At 64.9% G+C, this 23,110-nt stretch overlaps 1 protein-coding gene across 1 annotated transcript; it reads left to right on the forward strand.

Moving 5' to 3' along the window:
* Positions 1-948: 948 nt before the first annotated feature.
* Positions 949-20,524, forward strand: CSPG4 (chondroitin sulfate proteoglycan 4). Its single transcript, XM_032194960.1, has 11 exons — positions 949-1,039; positions 5,740-5,859; positions 9,649-9,812; positions 10,585-14,154; positions 14,369-14,848; positions 15,085-15,261; positions 16,910-17,108; positions 17,227-17,358; positions 17,451-17,605; positions 17,878-18,061; positions 18,452-20,524. The coding sequence occupies exons 1-11, from the start codon at positions 949-951 to the stop codon at positions 20,341-20,343; spliced, it is 7,164 nt and encodes a 2,387-aa protein (XP_032050851.1). The 3' UTR covers positions 20,344-20,524.
* Positions 20,525-23,110: the final 2,586 nt, after the last annotated feature.

The following is a 23,110-nucleotide window of genomic DNA, read 5'->3' on the forward strand; positions in this document are numbered from 1 at the left end:
CTAAATAGAATTAGCTAATGAACTTACCGAGCCCCTGACAATTATTCATAAATAGTCAGTGAGAGAATGGCACATCCCAGGTTTATTTAATGTCTTTATTAATGATCTGAAAGCAAGAGTAAACAACACATTAATTACGTCTGGAGAAGACTCGGAGCCGGAAGGTGTTGCAAATGCTGCCAAAGACAGCAAAGTCACACCACGGGCCCTAAAGAGGTTAGAAATAAACCAGCAGGGAACGAGGCATGCGTAATCCATCAGCAAAAGGTGTCTCGGGGGGAAAGGGACCTGAAATATAGACATCCGAGAGGAAGGAGACGTGTGCTGCACAAGGGCTCAGTGGGAAGCCAGGAGTGGGTTTGGGGAGGTGGAGAGAGGGGCTCCGAGGTGAGCCAGAGCAGGGTGAGGACTCGCAGGGTGGGGACATGCTGTCACCAAACGGGTCCGAGCTCTCCCAAATCTGTGCACCATCGCATGGCCCCGGGGAAGGTGGATGCCCAGGGAGAAACAACGAAGCCCTTTCCCTGAGCCGTTCTGCCCTGCATCCCACGAGCTGAGCATCACCCCGATGCCCCTAACCCCACTGGAGGACCCTCGGAGAGCCCCTCCTGCGGGCAGCGGTGGGCAGGAGGCGTTGCAGTGGGCAGGGAGCAGCCAGGAGCACCCCGCTGCGCCCCGCTGCCTGGGCACCCTTGGGACAGGCACCGCCGCTCCTCCCCGTGCGTCGCCCCAGCGCGAACAAGGGCGCTTTGAGAGCGGGGTGGGTCGGGGAGCGGGAGGCCACTACCCCTTTAAGAGGAAAATTTGTAATCCGAGTGAATTCCTCCTTTCTGACAGGCGGGAGAAGCCGCAGGTCCCTCCCTCGCTGCACTTTATTAAATATAGTAGTAGCGGCAGCCCTCGGCTGGAAGCGGGCGCTGCCGGAGGCTGCTCCAGCCGGGAGGCACCATGGGCACCCGAGGCGGCCCTGCCACGCTGCTGCTGCTGCTGCTGCTGGCCTGCCAGCACCGTCCTCTTCGTGCAGGACCCCCGGGCGGAGGTAAGCCCCCGTCCCACCACCCTGCTGCCGGAGCGGCGAGGGACAGGGGGACGCTCGGCGGTGGAGGCGCAGGGCAGAGCGCGGGGCTGGTTGGGCTGGGAGGGAAGGGGACCCAGTGTGAGCACCCCTGGGTGCCCTCCTGGAGGCCGAGGAGCTGCCTGGTTTTGGGCAGGGTGTTTGCAGCCTGTCCCGCCGGAGGATGAGCTGCTGGGGCTGCTCGGCAGGGCTGCTGTGCCCCGTGTCTACCGGGGAGCTGCACGCCTGTGTCCCGCCGGCTGCTTTCCCAAGGGTGCTGGATGGGATGGGGCCCGTGCGTGGCAGTGGTGCTGCCGGTGGGTGAGGAGGGAGCTGAGCAGCTTCACCAGAGCGTGCTTCACCTCCTGGCTCTGCTCCGGCTGTCTGTCTGTCCGTCCTGTGCGCCGGGGTGGGCGCAGACCCCAGCGTGGGGCACGGGGCTTGCCTTGTGCCACAGGGTCTGAGCGCATGGCTCTGGGCACCCCACAGCACCGTGGGAGCAGTCGCTGGGGGGCTGGTGGTGTTGGGGGGCACGAGGGACAGCAGGGACTATGGAGGGGTCCGGCCACCCCGGGGATGAGTCCTCCCAACGTGCCCGAAAGCAGAGGGCAGCCCTGGGGCACCTCACCCTGCCGTCCCCGTTCCCTCCCCGGGGAGCAGGTGGCCTCCCAGGACTCGCTCCTCTCCCTCCAGGCTTGTTCCTTCTTTCCTTCATGCACCAAAATATTAGGATGCCTGGCAAGCTGAGTGGAAAAAATCCCTTTGTTAATGAACAGAGTGCTCTTCTTCCTTCCAGCGCTGACCTTTAGGTCCTGGACAGGGCTTCCACCCCTCAGGGCTCCTGCCTGCTCCTATGCGCGGGAGAGCAGCAGGGGCTGCCCTGGCACCCTCCGGGGGTGCAGATACCCCTGTGGCATCCCAAAATCACTGGGAGGCCACTGCCAGGCTTGAGCATGGACGAGGCACAGGCATGGCTTTATTTGGCGCTGCCAAAACCCAGAGGTTTGCCCCCAAATACCACCCGAGGCCAGGGCGCGGCTGCAGGGAGCAGAGGACATCCGCTAGCACAGGCCCTTGGGGCTGAGAAGGGGAAGAGGTTTTGCACCAATTTCCTGCCGTGCCCAGCCCGAAATGGGCAGCCTGTGCCCATCAGCTGTATGTCAAAAAGGAAAAACACCAGAAAGTTTCTCCTCCTGCCATCGGAGCATGAAACTTTGGCAAAGTGCTTAGAGAGGAAAAAGCGCCCGGTCCCCAGCGAGGCCACCAAAAAACGAGTCCCCCAAATCCTCGTGCTGGGGACTCGGTGGGGCCGAGAGCTTCCCAGGAGGGACGCTGGAGGAAGGGCAAAATGCAGCCCGTGTCCATCCCTGGGCCCGCTCTGTCACCTGCCTGCCACCTGCGGATGTCACCCCCGTGCTCGGAGACCCGGCCTCTCCTTGCTCCAACGCGCAGCGAGGGCACCGCGTGCCTTGAGGTCACGGCTCCGGGCGGCTGGAAAAGTTTCCAGCTGATGGGAACGGACAGGAAAAAGTCTGACAGGGGGGGAATGCAAACTGGTATCGTGGGAATCGGGGAGGAATATTCTTGTCTCACTCTTATATTTAGCAGCGGAGGGCTGCAGGCAAATGTATAATAAGCGCATTCCTCCAAGATCGCAGCTCGGGGTTAACCTCAGCGCGGAGGAACTAACGTCAGGTTGCAGGCTGCCCAGGAACACGGCCTCATGGGCTTTGGTGGAGGATGTGTGTCTAAATTAGGCCCCAGGCACAGCTTGGCCACGGCGCAGCCCTTCCCATGCGCCTGCAGGCACCAGGCTCCGCTTCGCTCCTTTTCGGGACTCCCCTGGCGTCAGCAGGCTCATGGCTTTCCTCAACCCCCAGCTTTCCACTGGGAAAGCTCCTCGGCGCGGGTTGGAGCCGTGCCCACGTGCCCAAGACTGCCCTGTGTCTGCACACCGCCTGGAGACGTGGAACGAGAGGCTCCTCGTCCCCGAACCATGCCCCAAATCCTTCTCATCCCCACCGTGCCCCAGAACCTTCCCTTTGCCACCGTGCCCATCGCTGTGGCTGGGACAGGGCGAAGAGAAGGGGAGAGCTCAGACCAAGAGCAGCGGGAGAGCTTCCCTCCTCCCAAAGCAGATGTTCCTCTGCGCTGCTCCTGGAAGGTTTGCACGAGGACGGAGGCTTTTGGTTAACATGCAGCCCCCAGAGAAAAAAGAAGCCCAGAAGAAAGCAGCCTCAAAAAAAAAAACAACAAAAAAAAAAACACTAGCTACCAAGCTGCTTTCACACAGGTGGATTTTTGGATGGGCCTGTGCTTACCAAACACGGCCCCAACACCCCCAGACACCAAGCAGCTTGTGCAGGGAGCAGCACTGAAACGGGAGCATCCACGAGGGGTGTCCGAGGGCTCCGCGCCCTTGGGCGCACGGCACGGTGCCGCGGGGAACCGCGCCGCGCTCAGCGGTTGCTCTTGGCTGCCTGACAGCCGGACAGACAGCTGGTAGCAGACAGCAAGCACGCTGGGGAAGGGCGGGCAGTGCTAAAAACAGCAGAGAAAGCCACGGGGAAAACCACCCGGCCTCAAGGTGGCCGGCCCAGCACGTGCCCGCCAGTCCCAGGGAAATGAAAGCCACATTCATCCAGTGCCACCGCGCCGAGGGCCCGCGCGCTGCCGTGACTCACGGGCTATTAAAGGAGCCTTTATGGGCTGTGAGTCAGGGAGGGATGGGCACCGGGAACGTCCCATGCTGCTTTTGCCCAAATCTTGTTTTTCTGGAGGTTGTTTTTTCCTCCCGGCCGCACGGTGCCATGCGCACCTCCCACAGCCGGCCAACGGTTTGAAGGGGAAACTGCGAGCAAAAGTTATTCTGCCTCATCCCATCTCTTTGGCCAAAACCTCTCTCTTTTATTATTTTTGGTTTGGGGGAAAATCAGCCCAATTCCCCCCACATTTTCGGAGCAGAGCTCTTCCCACATAGACATCTGCCTTGGGATACCAGAGATGTCGCGCCCCATCCCACAGAAGCCCGTGGGTCCTGGGGGTCATTTCCTCTGGGAAGCGGGGCGCACGAGGCTGCCAGAGCCAAGTTTTGGCCAGAGGTAGCTGCGGCTGAGAACAGCCTCCTGCCCCGGGGGGACCCGCTCACGCCTCCCCGCGCCACCAGCCCTCTCCCCACGTACGTGCTCCCAGCTATAAATAGAGGGCGGGCGGGCAGGCGTTTATTTTCTCTATAAACACCAGCCCTTGGCTTGTTTCTCAGAGATGGGAAAGGCGTGGGGCTGAGAAATCCCGGGCTGGGGTGGGAGGGCAGCGTGGGGAGGGGGCCCCTGACAGCATGAGAAAGGGGAAAGGAAGGATTTCAGCTGCTCTGCTACAGCCAGACCACCCCAAATCCCTTTCCTGGGTGCGCTGGATGGGGAAATTAAACCCGGCAGGTCGCTGCTGGCACAGCTTTGGCATCTCCCCCCCTGTGCGCCCACATGTTTGCTCCTCTGGAGCACCTCTCCCCCCCACAGCCCCGAATTTGGCTGGTGCATCCCCGTTGTCCTGGCGCTCCGAGGCCGATCCATCCCACGCCAGGCTGGGAAGCGGCTGCCGGGAAGCTCTCCAGCGGCGGCCGGGCTGTTTGTTTGCAGCCGCGCATCGCTCCGGTAACATCCAGCCAGCCCCGGGAGGATGCTCGGGAGCCTCTCCAAAAGGGGCGCCCAGCTCCGCTGCCCCCGGGGGCAGGTCAGGGTGCGGGGCCGTGTCCCCGTGCCCAGATATGGGGCCGTGTCCCCGCTCCCAGATAAAGGGACCAGCCGGGCAGCTGGAGCCCCGGCACCGAGCTCGCCGCGAGCAGGGTGGAGTTGGGAAAAGTTGGCAGCCAGAAGGCGAGAGGCAGCTCGAGAGAGCGAGGAGAGGGGAAGAAAGAAAGAACAAAACCCGTCTTGGGATGGTTTGGAAACCACGTCCTCTGGGGCTGATACAAAATTTCCAGGCCAACTTCTCCTGGCAGCGGGAGACGCAGCGAGCCTGAGTCACGCCGCCGGGGCCGTCACAAAAGCCCCATTTAGCTGCCGGCCTCCCCAAATCCTCCCACTTTCTCCCCCCCTGTTCTCCTCCCAGAGCAAAAGCTCCAAGCACCTCTTCCAGCTCGGGCTGCCTCCCTGCATCCCTCCGGATCCGTTAGCACACAGAACTAAAGCCTCCCCGTCCCGGCCTCCCTGCTCCAGTCTGGGGGTGCAGCAGGGGCGGGCAGCCCCCTCCCCGTGTGCCGGCCGCACGGATGCTCACCCCCAGGTGTGACCCCCGATGTCACGCTGCGCCCCAGCCACCGGGATGTTTAACACGTGTGCAGGGTGTGCTCCTCCAGCTGCACGCATGTCCCCAAAGGGGCAGTGCTGGCAGAGCACCCTGGCAATTTTTGGGGGGTCCCCGGCACCGTGGCGGAGCGACAGGAGCAGATGCCAGCACCGTGCCCTCCCCTCAGTGGCTCCATGCAGGGCAGGGCAGTGCAAGGAATGCCAGCAGCACTTGGGCTGCTTGAATCACGGCAAAATTATGCTGGGGAAGCGAGGGCCTGAGCAGCGAGGCTGTGGCCAAGGCTGCTGGACCCATTTCACAGCAAAGCGCTGCGCCGCCTTCCTCCTGCCGGGGCCGCGCAAACCAAGTGGGGGCCACGGCTGCGCCTGACCCCGAAGTCTGTGGGCTGCAGAAAGGCATTTTTGTGCAGGAGCCAGGGCAGGAGAGTGGGGAAGCAGAGAGGGAGAGCAGCTGGGAAGGAACTGCAGCAACAAACACAGGCGGAGGCTCTCGCGGAGGTAGGGGCGGGTGCTGTGGGGCGAGCAGGACGTGCAGGGGAGAGCACAGCGCCTCTTCCCTGGGGGTCTCCTCCCGCGGCCAAAAAGAGGGGGTGGTGAGGCTCCTCCGCAGCCAGCGGCGTTATCAGAGGCGGCTCTGCTCTCTCTGCTTTCCAGCAATCCCTGCTGCGCCTGGAAAGTGAGAGCAGGAGCGAGGAGCAGAGCCCCGCTCCCTGGTCCGGCTGCGGCGGGGTTTGGGAAGCGCACACAGCCCTGGCACGAGGCCGTGGGAGCCGTGCTCACAGCCTGCAGGAGAAAATGCAGGAGCAGGGGTGAGGAGGAGAAGCCTTCCTCCATGCCATAGGCTCTCACCGGTGCCAGCGGGGGGGGGAAATGAGGCAGCTGCTCTTCTGGCTGCCCCAAAAACTTGCTGCAGGACATCCCCGAGGTCCCCATCCAGGTCGGATGCTCAGGGCCAGCTCCCGTGCTGCCCAACCCCATTGCACGGGGATTTCCCCGCTGTACCCATCTGGGGTGTCTCCTCAGCCCTGCAGCCAGCAGCCCCCGGCCCCCCCACATCCCCAGAGGGGGCTTTGGGGCCCCCCTGCTCCCAGCCGAGCCCCAGCCAAACCCCGGGGCCTCTGCGCACCGGCTGTGTTTGCCTTAGCCCGCCTCACAGGCTGCTCATTTCCTTCCCCGGCCATAAATAAAACCACGCCGTAAAACGAAGGGAATGTGGAGCATAATGCAGCCTTTCTCCAAAAAACCCATCGGAGGCACGGGGCAGGCGGGGACCTCTTCCTCCCGCCGAGCCCCCTCTTGTCCCCAGCCCCATCCCGCAGCTCCCGGGGAGGACGAAGCCGGGGGCCACCCACGGCGGAGGCAGGAGGGCTGGGCGAGCCCGCTGCCTTATAAAGTCACCAAAACCCCGGCCCCGAGCGCCTGGGAGCCCGCTGACGCCGCGGAGGAGGAATGCGCCAGGCTGGGGCGTCCCGGAGCAGCGGCTGCCAGCGAGGGGCTCGCCGGCCCCGGCACACAGGGGCCGCTTGTTCGGGGAGAAGCACAAGCAGCGGGCTGTCGGTGGGGACAAGGAGCCCTCGCTCCACACCTGGTTTTCCACCCCAGGAAGGCCGGGGCAGGGAAGGGCTGAGGACACAGAGAGCCTTTCAGGTGGGGCGTGCGCGCACGAGGCGCCCCCGGCCCCCGCCCTGGAGCTGGGGGTGCAATTAAAAGGTTGCTTTAACGAATTCCAGTCCCCTCCCTGCAAACACAGGCGGGCGCACGGCCCCTTCCTGCTCGGGCAGCCTGAATGAAGCCTTGTTGAGCAGCCAGCCTGCCTTCCTCCGGGCAGGTTTTCCTCCACTCGTCCTCAGCATCCTTCCCGGCAGGGACGCAAGGGTCCCAGCACCCCGGGCACAAGGGAAGGATGTGTGCCCCCCTGCCACAGGCAATGCTTGTCCCAGCGCTGTCCCCCAGGCGCTAGAAAACAGCCGGAGAGGCCCAAGCAGCTGTGTTTTCGATGGAAAGGGGACGAGGCAGGGGGAAGCAGGCCAGGGCATCCCAGACCCGGCGCGTGGCCGGCGGCTGGGGCGGGCGCCCGATGCGCACAGAGCCCTCACTTGTTCGCCTGGCCTTGGAGGAGCAGAGCACGCCCGGGGTTTGCTCAGAGCCTGGCTTTTGGCTTTCCTCCTTGTTATTTTCAATGAAAAAAAAAAAAAAAAGAAAAAAAAAGAAATAAAAAGACAGTGCAGCCTATAATCTGCTGGCTGCTGGCCGGCTGCTCGGAAACTGTGACGGGGGCCCCATCGCCTCTGCAGCAGCCTTTCTACGGGGCTGGCGAGGCGCAGGGCAGTGATTTCCTGCGGGACCCTGCAGCTGGGAACGGGAATTATTTTTAGCCGGGGGGAGCGGGGCGGCCAGGGGCTCGCCCCCGGATGCGAGGATTTGCTTCTCTCCACGTGGGGTGCAAGGGCCAGCCGGGACATCCCCTTCTGGGGACAAAACAGCACGTTTGTCACCGTCGGCTTTAAGCCCCGGTCCTGACAGCCTGCTGCAAGATGTGAGAGCTGCCTTCGAGCACCTCCTGGCCAGGCTGTGGGGCAGAGGGGTGCTGCAAGAAGGTTTGGAGACAAACAGCAGTAACTCGCATTGCTCTGCAGCCGGAGAAAAACCCCAGAGCCTCCTGCAATGGGACAAGGGTCCCCTTCCCTGCAAGCAGCATCTCTCCCCTGGGCATCGTCGCTTTTGGCAGCCTTGCGCTGTTTTTCAGCAACATCTGAAAGCCACGTTTGTTGGGCTAGGGGAAGCCACAAAAGCAAAGGCTCGGTGGGAGCTGGAGCCGTGCACGCACATGGGGGAAAGCTCGGTGGGAGCCAGCACGGAATGTGCAGGCGAGGTCTCCTGGGGCCCAAATGCAACGCGGGCGTGCGTGCCTGCGTCCCATGCCTGTGCAGGGAGAGGGAAAAGCCTTTTTGCAATGTGCTGCATGCAGTGTGGTGCCAGAAGGGCCACTGGGCTGGTTTTGCAGAGACCAGCAGCAGGAGGGAGCAGGTCGGGAGAGGACAGCAAGGCTCCAGGAGTCACTGGCTCAGGAGAGGAGGATGAGGAAGCCAAAGTGACACTTGCCAAGGGCATGCACAAGGACCAGGAAATGAGCAGGCTTGAGTAAGACGTGCTGGCAACCCTGAGCGAGCGGCTGGCCGTTAAAGCGGGCGTTGGATATTTCCATGCTGCCATTCCCTCCCTGCCCAGTGCAGATGGGGTAAGGCTCCTTGCAACACCCTCACTGCTCTCCTGGACCCCAGCAGAAAGCTGAGGCCCTTCCTCTGCTCTCAGAGCTGGGATGTGGCATCTGGGCAAGGAGGGCTGCATGTCCTGAGGCCACTCGGCCGTCCCCAAAGCACTCAGACTGGAGACGCTCCAGGGAGAGCCCCCTCCACAGAGAGCATTCCTCCACAGGGCACAGCCTGGCCAAAAAGCACAAAAAGTCACCTAAACCTCCCAGAGCGTGGCCTGAAAACGCGCATTCCCCCCCTCCCAGCGCATCCTCCCCAGACTTTTACATCCTACGGGTCTTGACAGAGTTAATGCCTCATCCCGCAGGCGCGCAGTGCAGGGAGCGCCGCGGGGCCACACGCAGCATGTGCTCCGCACGAGGGTGCAGCGCACACACACACACGCATTCAGGCAGTGAGCAAGCAGCGCCGCTGTGAAACTAAGCAGTGCCACGCTGTGGTTACCTCCTGCTTGTCCTCCTGCCAGCGCCCTGTGACACAGTCCCTGGTCCCGCAGCCACATGCCATTGCGCTGAGTCTGCTGAGGGCGCGCGTACGCTGGGTGCTGAACGCCTTCCAGCGGCGGCCCCAGCCCAGCACGCTCCCACGTCCACATATGGATTGCACACACGCTCTGCACGCATTTATTCCTCCCGATCTGTCCGAGCCGCTGCCTCCGGGGCGAACCTCAGCAGTGGTTCGATGCTACGGGGAGCTGTTTGAGAATGGTGCTGAGCAGGGAGAGGATTTGCATGGCAAGGTTTCTCATTCCTCCCGAGGGGGTGTCCAAAATGGACAGGGCTCCTCGGGCTAACAGCACACCTCCCTGCACGTGTGCAGGGGGAGGCTGGAGGCTGCAGCCTTCGGGCCCCATCGCGTGGCCGGCGCTGGAGGATGCAGCTCCCAAACGCGCAGCCCAGCGAGGGAAGGACTCCGGGAAGGGGCCTGGGAAGGGGGCTGCAGGCTCACAGCACCCACACGGCCAGGGCTGAGGGTGCCTTTCCCTGCCTGACCCTCTCCTTTCACCCCTCCGCAGCCTCTTTTTTGGGGGACAGCTACGTGGAGATGCCGCTGGCGGACGCCTCGCGCACGGTGCAGCTGCGGCTCCAGCTCTACACCAGCCAGGACAGCGGGCTGCTCTTCCTGGCCGCCGGGCAGCCCGACCACCTCCTGCTGCAGCTGCAAGCTGGCACCCTGCAGGTTGGTACCGCAGCTCCCTGAATCCCTCCGGGGGTATTAAAGACAGGGAACCAGCCCCCAGGTAGGGAAGCTGGGCCATGGGAAGCGTCTTGGACACCCTGATGCCAGCACCCCGTGCTCATTGCGTGCTCGGACATGGCACTGAACACCCTGGAGTGCGAGGGGTTGGGGAAGGGATGGGCCAAGAGGACCAGAGAAATGAGAGGTCTCCACCCAACGCCCCCATCCCACCGCAGGCTGAGTGCAGCTGGGGCGTGGGAAGGGAGCAGGACAGGAGAACAGAATTTCCTCTTGTGGTTACGGGGCTGGCGCCCACCACAAAGGAAAAAAAGAGGAACGCATCCCTGCTTCCCCGGGAGCCGCTGGGCTGGGCCACGGACCACATCTGAGCGCGAGCAAGCAGCTGACCAGAGCTCCCTGAGGCAGGGTGCGTGTCTCGGGGCCCACTGGCCAACCCTCTACTTAGGGAGGCTCCGGGCTGCCGCTCGTGATGACGGTGCCCACCCCATTTCTGGATTAGAGTGGACACAGGCAAGCCTGCTATTTCCCCTGCCAGTCCCCAGGCTGACAGCTGGCGGGGCTGGGAGCAGCGCAGGCGGTGGGGAAGGGCTGGGAGATGGAGGAGCATGCAGGGGCAGAGCGGGGCAGGGCACGTGGCAGTGAGCAGAGGGACCACAGCGCTCCTAAACCCCCGGGGATGGGCCCACGCTTTGTCAGGAGGGTGCTGTGCACGAGCCCCGGTGCTGACCCCGCTCGCTTTCCTTCCCCCAAGGCCAGGCTGCGGCTGGGCTCGGAGGAGGTGACGCTGCAGTCGCCAGCGGAGCTGCAGCTGGACAACCTGGCGGTGCACGACGTGGAGCTGCTGGTGGAGGACGGCAGGATGACGCTGACCATCGACGGCCTCTTCAACAGCTCCGTGGACATCCCGGGGCCCGTCCGGGAGCTGGACATCCAGTACGGCCTCTACGCCGGCGGCACCGGCGGCCTCAACCTGCCCTACCTCGCCGGGGCCAGCTCGCCCTTCAGAGGCTGCCTCCACTCGGTGACGTTCAACGGCCTGGATGTCCTCTCCCCGCCGTCCTCCGGTGGCAGCCCCAAGGTCTTCCACGAGGTGCAGGAAGGCTGCAGCACGCAGTTCTCTGCCGAGCCCGAGGACCCCTTCGGGTTCCTGGGGCCACAGTCGTACGTGGCGTTCCCCACGTGGGACGCGAGGGAGGAAGGGACCATCGAGTTTGTGGTCACCACGGACGTCACCCACGCGCCCCTCATCTACCACGCGGGCACGGAGGATGACTTCTTCTACCTGGAGGTCTCCAACGGGCGCCTGAGGGGCTTTGTCAACAAGGGGAACGGCGTCATCGTCCTGCACAACAACGTCTTCATCAGCGACAAGCAGCAGCACTACGTCAAGGTCTACACGGGCACCCACAAGCTCGAGATCCTGATCGACTACTACGCCTCCTCCACGTCCAACCGGGGCATCAACAACTACCTGGACCTTCAGGGAAACCTCTTCATCGGAGGGCTGAACGAAAAGGCGCTGCAGGGGCTGAGAGCGCACCGCCTTGCCTTCACCTCGGCGGGTACCATGAGCAACACGTCCTTTGTCGGCTGCTTGGAGGACCTGCGGATAAACCTGCAGAGGAAGAGCCTGCAGGACGCCGTGCTGACGAAGAACATCGCGGCCGGCTGTGGGAGGTCAGACCACGACTACGAGGACTACGAGGAGGCGTACGAGCAGGACGAGGCGCCCACCTCCCCTCCGCCGGACGCCTGGCCGGTGGTGGAAGCGTGCCGGCCGGACAGCAGCTTCCCACCCGCCCTGGCCAACATCAGCAGGCTTCTGCACGTCAGCCCCCTCGTCCTGTCGGAAGGGGGCACGGCCTATCTGGAGTGGAAACACGTCCAGCCGACGGTCGACTTGAGCCTCGCGAACATCCGCCCGTCCCAAATCCTCTTTACCCTCGCCGGCGACCCTCGGCACGGCCAGCTGGAGCTGGACGTCCCCGGGTCCAGGAGCAGGAAGAAGTTCACCCTGCTGGACATCACGAATCGGAAAGTGCGGTACGCCCACGACGGCTCCGAAGCGCCCATGGACCAGCTGGTGCTGGAGGTGACGGTGGCCGCCCAGCAGGGCGTCCCCGAGTGCCTGCGGCAGGGGCAGAAGTACGTGCTGCCCGTCATGGTCAGCCCCACCAACGACGCCCCGCAGGTGATCTTCCCCCACGGGAACCAGATGACCATCCTGTCGCACACGCGCCGGCACCTGAGCACGGACACCCTGCAGGTGCTGGACGACGACACCTCCTGCGACGACCTCGAGTTCCAGCTGCACGGCACCCAGCAGCTGGACGAGGGCTACGTGGAGTACGACTTCCAGCCCGGCGTGCCCATCGAGGAGTTCTCCTGCAGGGAGCTGGAAGCAGGCAACGTGGTCTACGTGCACCAGAGCGGGACAGACTTGCAGCTCACCTTCCAGGTGAGCGACGGCTCCGTCCCGAGCCCCGTTGCCACGCTGAGGATCCTGGCCATAGAGCCCGAGATCCGCCTGCGCAACAACACTGGGCTCTCTGTCTCCCAAGGGGGGGCTGCGCGCATTTCCACGGCCAACCTGTCCGCCGAGACAAACGCCGGGAAACAACGGGTGCCCATCCTGTACAGCCTCACGCAGCCCCTCAGGTACGGCGAGCTGCAGAAGCAGGGGAGCACGGGAGGGGAGTGGAAACGAGTGGAGTCCTTCCAGCAGCAAGACCTGGAGCAAGGGCGCATCCAGTATTTCTGCACGGATCCAGAGCACCGGCTGGAGGATGTTGTGGAGAAGCTCCGATTCGACGTCCAGGTGGGCCAGAAGGTCTTGCCAAACAACACTTTTCTCATAAGCATTAAAAGAGCCACCATTAAGATGAAGACCATGGTCCCCCTCCAGATGAAGAACAAGCGGCACAAAAACATCACCAGCAAGGAGCTGGAGGCTATGCTGGAAGACCCAAACTCCGCCCCGGTCCCTTTCCGCTATGTGATCATCCAGGCCCCCAGGAAGGGCAACCTGGAGCTGCTGGGCAGCAGGCTGACCGAGGGCTTCGCGTTCACCCAGGAGGACCTGCAGAGAAACCGCCTGAGCTACAGCGCGACCATCAGGAACTCCCAGCAAGCCGAGGACGCCTTCCAGTTCCACGTGCGCGCCGGCGAGCAGCACTCTCCCGTCTACACCTACCCCATCAGCATCGGGGGGGACCCCGACGCGCCCAACCTGACCAACGTCCTGCTGACGGTGCCGGAGGGGGGCCAGGCTGTCATCTCCAAGGACCACCTGTTCGTGCAGAGCCTGAACAGCATGGACTACCTCTACGAAGTGATCGAGGGGCCAGCCCACGGGAGGCTGGCGTGGGCAGCGTCCCTCGGCAGGGCGTCCAGCGAGGAGATCACGGAGTTCACCAACGACGACATCCTGCACCGCCGGCTGCTGTACCAGCACGACGACTCCGAGACGCTGGAGGACGACATCCCCTTCGTAGCCACCAGGCAGGGCGAGGGCAGCACCGAGCCCGAGGCGGAGGAGGTGAGAGGGGTTTTCAGGGTCTCCATCCAGCCCGTCAACGACCATACCCCCGTCCGGGCGGTGAGCAAGGTGTTTAACGTGGTGCGCAACGGGCAGCACCTGCTGACGACGGACGACATCGCCTTCACCGACAAGGACTCGGGCTTCTCCGACGCGCAGCTGGTGCTGGCCAGGAGGGACATCTTGTTTGGCAGCATCGTGTCCGTCGACGACAGGAGCCACCAGCTCTATCGGTTCACCCAGGACGACCTGAGGAAGAAGAAGATCCTCTTCGTCCATTCCGGGGCCGACCGGGGCTGGATCCAGCTGCAGGTCTCAGACGGCCTCCACCAAACCACGGCCCTGCTGGAAGTGCAGGCGTCAGAGCCCTACATCAAGATAGTCAACAACACCGGCCTCGCCATCCCCCAGGGGAGCCAGGGGAGCATCGACGCCTCCGTCCTCAGCCTGGAGACCAACATGGACATCAGGTCGGACGAGGAGATACGGTTCCTGATCACCGCCCCACCGCGGTGGGGGGCCGTGCTCAGAGGGGGGCAGCCGGTCATGGCCTTCTCGCAGAGGGACCTGCTGGCAGGAGAGGTCTCCTACCGCCACAACGGGAGCAGGAACGCCCGGGATGAGCTCCAGTTCACCGTGGAAGCAAACGAGGTGGCAGTGGAGGACACATTGGCCATCACCATCTTCCTGGACACCCACCCAAGCCCCCTGCGCGTGGTCAACAACAAGGAGATACACGTCTTCCAGGGGGAGGCGGCCGAGATCAAGCAGGAGCACTTACTGGTGAGTATCCCCCTCTCTGCTTGTTCCCCAAAACCCACATCCCCTCCCCGGCCACCAGACTGTGTGTGGGGGGCTATTTAACACCCACCTGCAGTGACCAGAGGACTTGTGCCCGTGTCAGGCTTTGCCCAGGGGCAGAGCCCAGGTCTGGCTTTGCCACGACCTTGGCAAATGTCGGCCCCCCACTCACACCGTGCCTCCCCCGCGCTCGCAGGTGGCCCACGAAGAGATCCCCCCTCAGGACATCGTCTACCTGGTGAGCAGCCCCCCGGCCTCCGGCTTCCTGGTGATGGTCCAGCACGGCCGGGACTCGGACGAGCCGCCCAGCCTCGACCCTGTGCAGTCCTTCACCCAGGAGGACATCAACAGCGGCCAAGTCCTCTACCTGCACTCCAAGCCGGAGGAGGAGCGGGACCACTTCGTTGTGGACGTCACGGCCGGGGGGGCAGACCCCCTGGAGGGGGTGGCAGTGAGCCTCAGCGTGCTCCCCGCCACCGTCCCCCTGGACGTCGGCAACCTCACGGTGCCAGGAGGAGGCTCTGCCATCCTCTCCACGGCCATCCTCAACGTCCCCAGCGACTACTTCGTGGCTCGTGGCGTGGAGTTCAGGGTGCTGGAGCCCCCCCGCTACGGCACCCTCCTGAACACCAAGCGGCCCGAGGAGGGGGGGCTGCAGAGCTTCACCTGGAGCGAGGTACGGGGCTGGGGGCACCGGGAGGCTGCAGGGGGCTGCCCCTGGGATGGAGGGTTTTAGGGGGGCAGGTTCACCCCGTCCGGGTGTGCTGTGGTGGGGGGAAACCCCAAGCTGAGGGCTATGGGGAGGGGATGCGGGCAGAGCCCCGGTGCCAGCCCCTCTCCCCATCGTGGTGCCGGGGCCGTGCCCAAGGGCTGTCCCCCCCCCGCGCCCTTCAGCCAGCCCCTGCCCCGCAGGTGGAGAACCAGGAGGTCCGATACAGGCAGGACGTGCCCCGGGCTCGGGCCGACAGCTTCACCCTGCTGGCCAACGCCTCCGACAGCGGCCGGCAGAGCCAGCCCCGCACCGTCTTCGTGGCCATCGCGCCCCGGCGCACGGCGGGGCCCCGGCTGCGCATCAACGCCGGGCTGCAGGTAAGGGGCCGCGGGGGGGGGAACCGCTCAACAGGGGCTGGGGCCGGCCTTGGAAGGGCTTCTCCGCCTCCTCCTCCTCCTCTTCCTCCTCCCCCGGCCATGCTGAAGCTGTCCACAAGGTGGGAGCATCGCCCCGCTGCGGCTGCTGCTGGCGGCTGGCTCAGCCGGGGGGGTGCAGGGGGGTTTCTCAGGAAAGCCCCCCCCCTCCCACCCCAGCAGGGACACCCCAAAGGAAGGCTACGGGACGGAGCGGGGCTGCCCTGCAAAGTTTGGGGTCCCCATCCGCAGCCAGCCCATGGTCTGCCCACGCTGCCCCCGACCCCAAAGCCCCCCCCCAGCCCAGCAAAGGCAGCCCCCCGCCAGCAAATCCCTTTTTTTAAGGGCACTGAGCCCCGATGTGCCCCAGCTGTGCCCAAACCCCTGCAGGGTCAGGTTAACCTCTCCTCTTCCTCACAGCCAGCCCAGCAGCATGGTCACTCGGGGAAGCTCTGCCTTCCCTCCCAACCACTATAAAACCATCAAAAGACAGGGAAAAAAAATAATAATAACAATACAAAAATACAGCCAGAAGCACGGGTTTGTCCTGCGCAGGACAAAGCAAGCAGCGTGCAGGAGGGGCCGTGTGTGTTTGTGCTCCCGGAGAGATGACTTCAGCGTTTAAAGGTCAGCCCGGGCCCGGCACGGAGATTGCACAAAGCTTCCCCTGCTGCACGCACGCCAGCAGCAGGGTGCAGAGTCCACACGGGCAGGATCAGGCCCCGCGGGCTGCGGTCCCTGCTGCCAGGAGGGTGGCTGGGTGCCACCAAGGGAGGCTTCTGCTGCCCTCTGCGCCGTGCCGCCGTGCTGCCGGCACCGTTTCGCTGCCTCCACGCCAGCTCTCCCAGAGCGCAGAGGTGACACGGAGTGTGAGCAGACATAATAAGCCAGAAAAGGAGGGCAGGAGCCCAGCTTTAATCATTCAGAGCGGATGTGGGGCTTGGAGTGCTTGGCCCTGCTCAGCTCGGCTGCCCCCGCGCAGCGCTTCCCCCATCCCACCTCCCCAAAGCCGCGCTTCCCGGCCTCTCTCCCCCAGTCCCGCAGGGGCTGCTGATGGATTTGATTTCACAGCCGGCACCCACACCCACTCAAGAAATGTTTGGGGATCAGCCAGCTGGAGAGCGAGGAAAAGAGCTACGCTAACCCGACGCAGCTGGCTCTGGGGAGGGCGCGCAGGACCTGACATCCCAGGAATAATCCTAATCCTGGGGTCTGTGGGGCAGGGATGGGGCAGGGGATTAGGAACGGGGCATAGTGCTGCCTCCTGCTCGCCTTCATCCCCCTGCAACCCCGGCAGGAGCTCCAGGGACTGAAAAGCCCCTTGGGGAAGGCAGGTGCTGTGGGATCGTGGTGGCAGCGTCCCTGGGCATGGGTGGCACGGCCGGCTGTGGGGTGGCGTGGGCAGCACACCCCCTGTACGTGCTGGGAAACACGGGCACGGGGTGATGCAGGGCTTGGGAGGAGGCCAGGGCACGGGTGCTTCGCCCAGCAGATGCACAAGGAGCCCTTGTGCGGCGCAGACGTGCCTCCTGGTGCAAGGCACCAGCACTCGGGGACGGGCTGGGGATGGCCGGGGTGTCCCGGGGGGTTACAGCCTCTCCCCGTCCCCCAGCTGCGGAGCGGTGCCACAGCCACCATCGGCCCCCAGACCCTGCGTGCCGAGGACGAGGACAGCCCGGCGGCGGAGGTCACCTTCTCCATCCAGCCCCCGGTCAATGGCAAGGTGGTGCTGAGGCCAGCGCCCGACGTGGAGGTGCGGCGCTTCACCCAGGCGCAGATCGACAGCGGCCTCGTCCTCTTTGTGCACCAAGGTAGGGCCAGGACGAGGCGTCCCCTGGCACCAACCCGTCCCCAAGCCCTGTGGCACCGAGCTCCCCCTCGTGCCAGGTGAGGGGGCTGCCCCGTGCCCCAGCTCCACGCTTTCTGCAGGGCCCCTGGATGGAGGCTTCGCCTTTGACCTGTGGGACGGCGAGAACCTGTCCCCCGGGCACTTCTTCCTCGTCAGGGCGCAGGGCGAGGAGCTCAGCCTGGCCAGGAAGCAGAGCCTCACCCTCTGCCCAGGTGGGTAGGGGGCAGCGTGCGGGGGGCCCGGCAGCCAGGCTGCTGTGGGGGCAGAGGGGCAGGGTTGATGTCCCCCCCGGCGTGTTTTCCAGGTGCTCTGCAGCCCCTCACCAGCGAGAACCTGCAGGCGGTGAGCAGCAGCCCCGCCAGCCCCACGGCCCTCTACTACAGCATCGAGCAAGCCCCGCGCCTTGGCCGGCTGCGCACCGCCCGCGGGGACGAAGTCAGGAACTTCACCCAAGCCCAGGTGAGGTCTCGCCCCCTCCACGAGACCCTCCAGCAGCCCCACAGCTCGGGGGTCCCACCCCATTTGCTGGGCGGAAAGCTCCTGGCAGAAAGGTGCCTCCTTGGGGGAGCCAAACCAAGCCCCCACGGTGCCCACGCCGGCTCCAGCACTGGCACCAGCAGTGACAGTGGCACCACGGCAGCCAGAAAGGAGATGGGTCGTGGCATCGTGGCATCACCCGCTGGGGTTATGTTGCCATGAAGCAGAAATGAGCGAGCTTTCTCCCCTCCTAGGTGGATGGCGGGGCGATCTTCTACCAGCACGAGATGCCCCAGGAGCCCTTCTGGCTCGCCCAGGACGCCATCCGCTTCCGCGTGGTGGCTCCGACCTCCATCTCCGACTCCTTCGTCCTGCTCGTGCTGATCTCGTTCGAGGCGAATTGCCCCCAGCGCTCAACTCAGTTGTGGAGAAATGCAGGTAAAAAAAAAAAAAAAAAGGAAAAAATCAGCCCGGGGGGTGGTGCGGAGTGTGGCTGGAGGAGAAGCAAGGGACAAACAAGTTCTCCTGAGGTTTGCACAATCCTCTCACTGGGGCAGGGAGGGGGGATTGTGCAAATGTCAGAGGAGGCTGTTTGTCTGCAGGAAAAGCAGAATGTACAACTTCCCGTGCTCCCTCCAAGCATGAGCTTTGGTACCACACCGACATCTGACAAGCCACGTCCAGCCTTTGCTGGCCCTATCCACACAACGCCTTCCCCCCGTTGTTTTGCCAGCCTCATCAATCCTGTTTTCCTCCTATTCCTATTTCCTATTTTCTTTGCATCCCTCCGTTTCTGACGCCGCTTTGGGTCTTCCCTCCTTCTCCCAGGCCTCCGGCTCGCCAGGGGGGAGCGGGCAGAGATCGGCACCTCGCTGCTGGACGCCTCCAACCTCCTGAGCCAAGTCTCAGTCCCCGAGAGGGCCGCGCACGACGTTGTCTTCCTGGTGACGGAGCCACCTCTCCGCGGGCAGCTCTCGGTGGCCGGCGTGGCGCTGGGGCAGCCGCAGCCCTTCTTCCTGCAGTCGGACCTGGCCGCCGGCCGCCTGGCCTACATCCACGGCGGGGACGCTGCCTCCAAAGACCGCTTCCAGTTCCAGGCTTGGCTCCGTCCCCGGGCGCAGCAGTCCCTCCATCCTCCCCGCCACGGGGTGCTCGTCTCCGAAGCTTTCAACATCACGGTGAGCGGCGGCGCTGGGCAGCCACCGCGGGTGGTAAAGCGGCGCCGAGCGCTGCAGGTCCTGCACGGCTCCACCGTGACCTTGTCCCGGGACTACCTGGACGTGGCCGAGCTGCAGGGCTCCCCAGAGGACGCGGTCTACACCCTGCTCCAGAGGCCCCTCGCTGGCCACCTGGCCAACGCGCACGACCCTCAAGTGGCCATCGAGCGCTTCACCCAAGCGGACATCAACGCCGGCCACGTGGTGTTCGTCACCACCACCAGCAGCAGCGCCCCCGAGTCCTTAGCCCTGAGCCTGTCCGACGGCCACCACCCGGCCACCCTGACCTCGCTGGAAGTCGTGGTGCTGCCCGCAGCGAGCCCGGTGCCGCTGGAGGTGCCCCAGGAGCTGAACAGGGCCACCCTGACCCCCCGGCACCTCCCGGGGGAGGGCGATGCCCTGTACAGGATCACCAGGGACCCCAGGTTTGGCCAGGTGCTGCTCAACCAAAAGCCGGCGCGGGGCTTCTCGCAGGCGCAGCTGGAGCGCGGGGAGGTGACTTTTACCTTCACCCAGCTCACCTCTCCCCAGGACAGCTTCCAGTTCCTCGCCACATCGCGGGGAGCAAACAGGAGCGGGGAAGTGAACGTCACCGTCCGCGCCCTGGTGACGGCTCGGCCGGGCAGCGTGTGGCCGCGGGGCACCACGGCCCTCCTGGACACCCGCACCCTCGACGCCAGCGAGCTGGCCAACCGCACCAGGAGCGTGCCGGTCTTCAGGATCCGCAGGTCGCCCCGCAGCAGCCGCCTCGTCAGGGTCTCGGGGGACCCAGGGCAGCCCCCGACCCCGATCGAGACCTTCAGCCAGAGGGAGCTGGAGCAGGGGCTGGTGGGGCTGGAGGTGCTGGATGCCGGGGACACCCAGCAGCACCCGCAGAGTGACAGCTTCCTCTTCGAGGTGGCGGCTGCCGGCGTGCCACCAGCGCTGGCAGCCCTGGAGTACATCACCGAGCCCTACAACGCCTCGAAAGCCTACGGGGTCACCCTACTCGTGGCCCCGCCAGCACCGTCGTCCCCGGTGCCGTGGCCCCAGGGCACGGCGCGGAGCGGCCCCAACGCCAGCGAGGTGGGCATGGTGCCCCCCAGCGCCTGGCCGGGCCCCGGGGCCACCGCCAGCCCCAGCCCCGTGGAGGGGGGCACCTTCCTCAGCTTCATCGAGGCCAACATGTTCAGCATCATCATCCCCATCTGCCTCATCCTCCTGCTGCTGGCCCTCATCCTGCCGCTGCTCTTCTACCTGCACAAGCGCAACAAGACGGGCAAGCACCACGTGCAGGGCGCCCCGTCCTCCAAGGCGAAGAACGGGGCCGTGCCGGAGCAGGAGACCTTCCGGAGGACGGACCCCAGCCAAGGCATCCCCCTAACGACTGTCAACTCCCTGGAGGGCAAGGGTGCGGGTCCCCCGCCCCAGGGCACGGGTCCTGGGGTGCCACCGGACCCCGAGCTCCTCCAGTACTGCCGGACATCCAACCCCGCCTTGAAAAACAACCAGTACTGGGTGTGAGGGGCTCAGGCGTGGGGGGCACGAGCAGCCAGACCCCCCCAGACCTCCTCAGAGCATCAGCACCACCGCCACCTCCTCCCGGCTCTCCTCCTCCTCCTCCCTGGGAGCTGGCACCGCGCGGGCGCAGGAGGACCCTGGGGACGGGGGGGCTGCTGGCGTGGCCCACCCAGGAGCCCCAAATCTCCGGACAACTTTGGGCAGGGGGGCACTGCAAGAGGGGAGGGGGGGTAAAAAGGCCAGCACGGCCCTGGGGTGCTCTCCTGGGACACCCAAGGGTGCTGGGGGGGAGTGGGGAGGGCCCGGAACAGGAGAGCAGCTCTGGGCGCGAGAGGGAGGATGACGAGCGGCTTGCACTGAGTCAGGCTTGGGATGAAGCTGCCCAAATCCCCCAGGGCTAGGCGGGCTGAGGCACTGGAGCAGAGGCTCGGAAAAACCCCGTGGCCAACGCCGAGGGACTCCAAGGGATCCCCACCCACTTGGAAAAAAGGCTCGGTGGCCGGAGAGAAGAGCAGGGCACGGGACCCGACGCGTTTTCCCACTGTGTGCTCCAGCGCGGCAGAAGCGCAGGGAATAAAGTGCCTTTTCCCGAGGGGCATCCCAAAATCGGTCTGCCCCAGCCTCCTCCCTCCCAGCGCCGCTCCTTGCCAAGCCCGGCGAGCTGCAGAGCAACATTTGGAGGTGGCGGGCCGAGCCCCGGGCTCCGGCTCAACTTTTCCCCGGGCTGACGGCCCGAACGCTTAAATAGAAATTATCCGAGGAAAAACTGAGTGCTGGGCTCAGGATGGGGCCCAACAAAAACACCCCGCGGGGCTGCAGCCGAGAGCCTCCTGGCGGGGCACCTCCTGCTCGCAGCACGCCACAGTGAGGCTGAAATGTCCCCGGGATGTCCCAAATCCCCCTCCATCCCCCCAAAATCACCCAGGGGCTGTGTATCCAGGACGTTTGTAGGACCGGCCCTTTGCCCAGCTGCATTTATGACCTGATATTTGCCATCCTGCAGCCGTCACAGCTCCGTCCCCGCCTGCCCCAGCCCTGACCCCTGCCTGCTGCTCCCCAAAATCCCCGCCGGCCCTCCCTGCCCCCCCTCCTGCTCCATGCTCCTCCTGGCTGCTCGCAGCAGCCCCCATCTCCTCGCCGGAGCAGCGCGCCCCGAGGAGACTCGATGTTAGGGACGTGGCCTACTTTGAGGAGCAAAGTGGGTTGTTTTTAAGGCTGGTGGTTTTACTCCCCGCTGCCGGGAAATATCCGCTTCCTGGGGTCAGCAGAGGACAGGCAGCAACCGGGGAGACGCCAGCGCTGAGCTGCACTTCTGTGGGGCCAGGCTGTGCTGGCAGCAAATCCCCCACAGAGCACCACCGAGCGCAGGGCCACCACGGGGCTGAGAGCCGCTGTCCCTTGGCCACCGTGCCACCTCCTGCACCCCGAGCAGCCTGCCCGGGGCCGAGGATCCTGGCTGTGGGTGCCCACCGGGCTCTGCCGGGCACCAGGGAGCTCCCAGCTGCCCCCTGTGGGACCCCCATGGGCAGGAGCTGGGGCAGCGGGGCAGGGTGAGGAGATCGGTCACAGCCCGGGTTGCATGGGCTGGATTTCAGACACCTATTGAAAGGCAAAAAGCCACCAAGCCAAACAGGTTTCTTTCAACACCACCCAGGGCAGATCGGCTCGGGTGGCTCTGGGAACCTCCCATGCAGGCGCAGGGCTTTCAGGAAGGGGAGGCTCCATTCCTGGCCGGGCTCCATCCCCGCTCCCAGGGCACGGCACCCTTCAGAGCCAAACCCAGCACCCCAGGGTGCCCGGAGCCCTCCGTGCCGCATTTTGGCAGCCCGTGCCCGCAGCCTGCAGGACGGGAGCTCCCCAGGCCCTGGCACGCGAAGGATGGTGAGACTGGGACCTGGCCACCAGCCCCGGGTGCACAAAGCCTCCCCCGGGCAGCTGCGGCAGCGCTCCACCCCGGCTGCGCATTGAAATTCAAGACAGATCCAGCCTGACCCGCGCCTCCACACCCAGCAGCTCGCAGGCAGGCAGGCAGGCAGTGACGGAGGGACGAGCTCCTGCAAAAACAACCCGCCCAAAGACACTGAAACCCCGGGGATGCCCAGGATGAGCCCCACCGCCCCTTCGGAGGGGACCACCAGCAGCAGGGGGGGCAGGGAGTGCTGGCCAACCCTCTTTGCCATTAAATACAATCAATGGCACCGTGGCCGAGGTGCTGCCATCCCCGACAACACCTCGGGCTGGCTGCAGGAGAGCGCCGAGCGCTGGCACCGGCTCTTGCTCCCCGCCCGGAGGAGCGCCCTGGGCTGCTGGTGCCGCGCCGGGGTCACATCCCCAAGTATTTGAGGAACGCGGTGGTGACGAGGAGCACGCCGCGTGCTGCCCGGTCTTGCTCCCTGCACGCTGCCAAAACCCATCCTTGCCGACCGGCCGGGCTTGTTCCGCATCCGCCGCCGTGCCCGCGGGCACCGGGGCATCGCCGCCCGCCCGCACCGCGCCCTGCGAGGCTGAACGGGGCAGGATGCAGGCGGGCTGTCCCCACAGCTGCTGCCTGCCCCACATCCGACCTCCTGGAGGCTGCGGTGTCCCCGAGCTCAAGTTGGCTCTCGGTCCCCTGGCTGCCTCGTGGGGATGGCAGGGGACAGGTCTGGGGCCACGCTGGCCTCCCCGGAGGGGACTGGGACCAGGGATGGGGATGGGGTGGGACAGAGCCAAGGTAGGATGGGGACTGGGGGTAATAGGGTAAGGTGGAGACAGGGAAGGATGGGGGTGG

This window comes from Aythya fuligula, chromosome 11 (assembly GCF_009819795.1).
Source record: "Aythya fuligula isolate bAytFul2 chromosome 11, bAytFul2.pri, whole genome shotgun sequence".
Classification (NCBI taxonomy): Eukaryota; Metazoa; Chordata; class Aves; order Anseriformes; family Anatidae; genus Aythya; species Aythya fuligula.

Bases quoted from the DNA above. Each gene is read 5' to 3' on its own strand.
- CSPG4 (XM_032194960.1), top strand. From the start codon at position 949: ATGGGCACCCGAGGCGGCCCTGCCACGCTGCTGCTGCTGCTGCTGCTG. The intron at 9,813-10,584 runs GTTGGTACCGCA...CCTTCCCCCAAG, and splicing joins TGCAAGCTGGCACCCTGCAG to GCCAGGCTGCGGCTGGGCTC. The intron at 15,262-16,909 runs GTAAGGGGCCGC...CCCGTCCCCCAG, and splicing joins GCATCAACGCCGGGCTGCAG to CTGCGGAGCGGTGCCACAGC.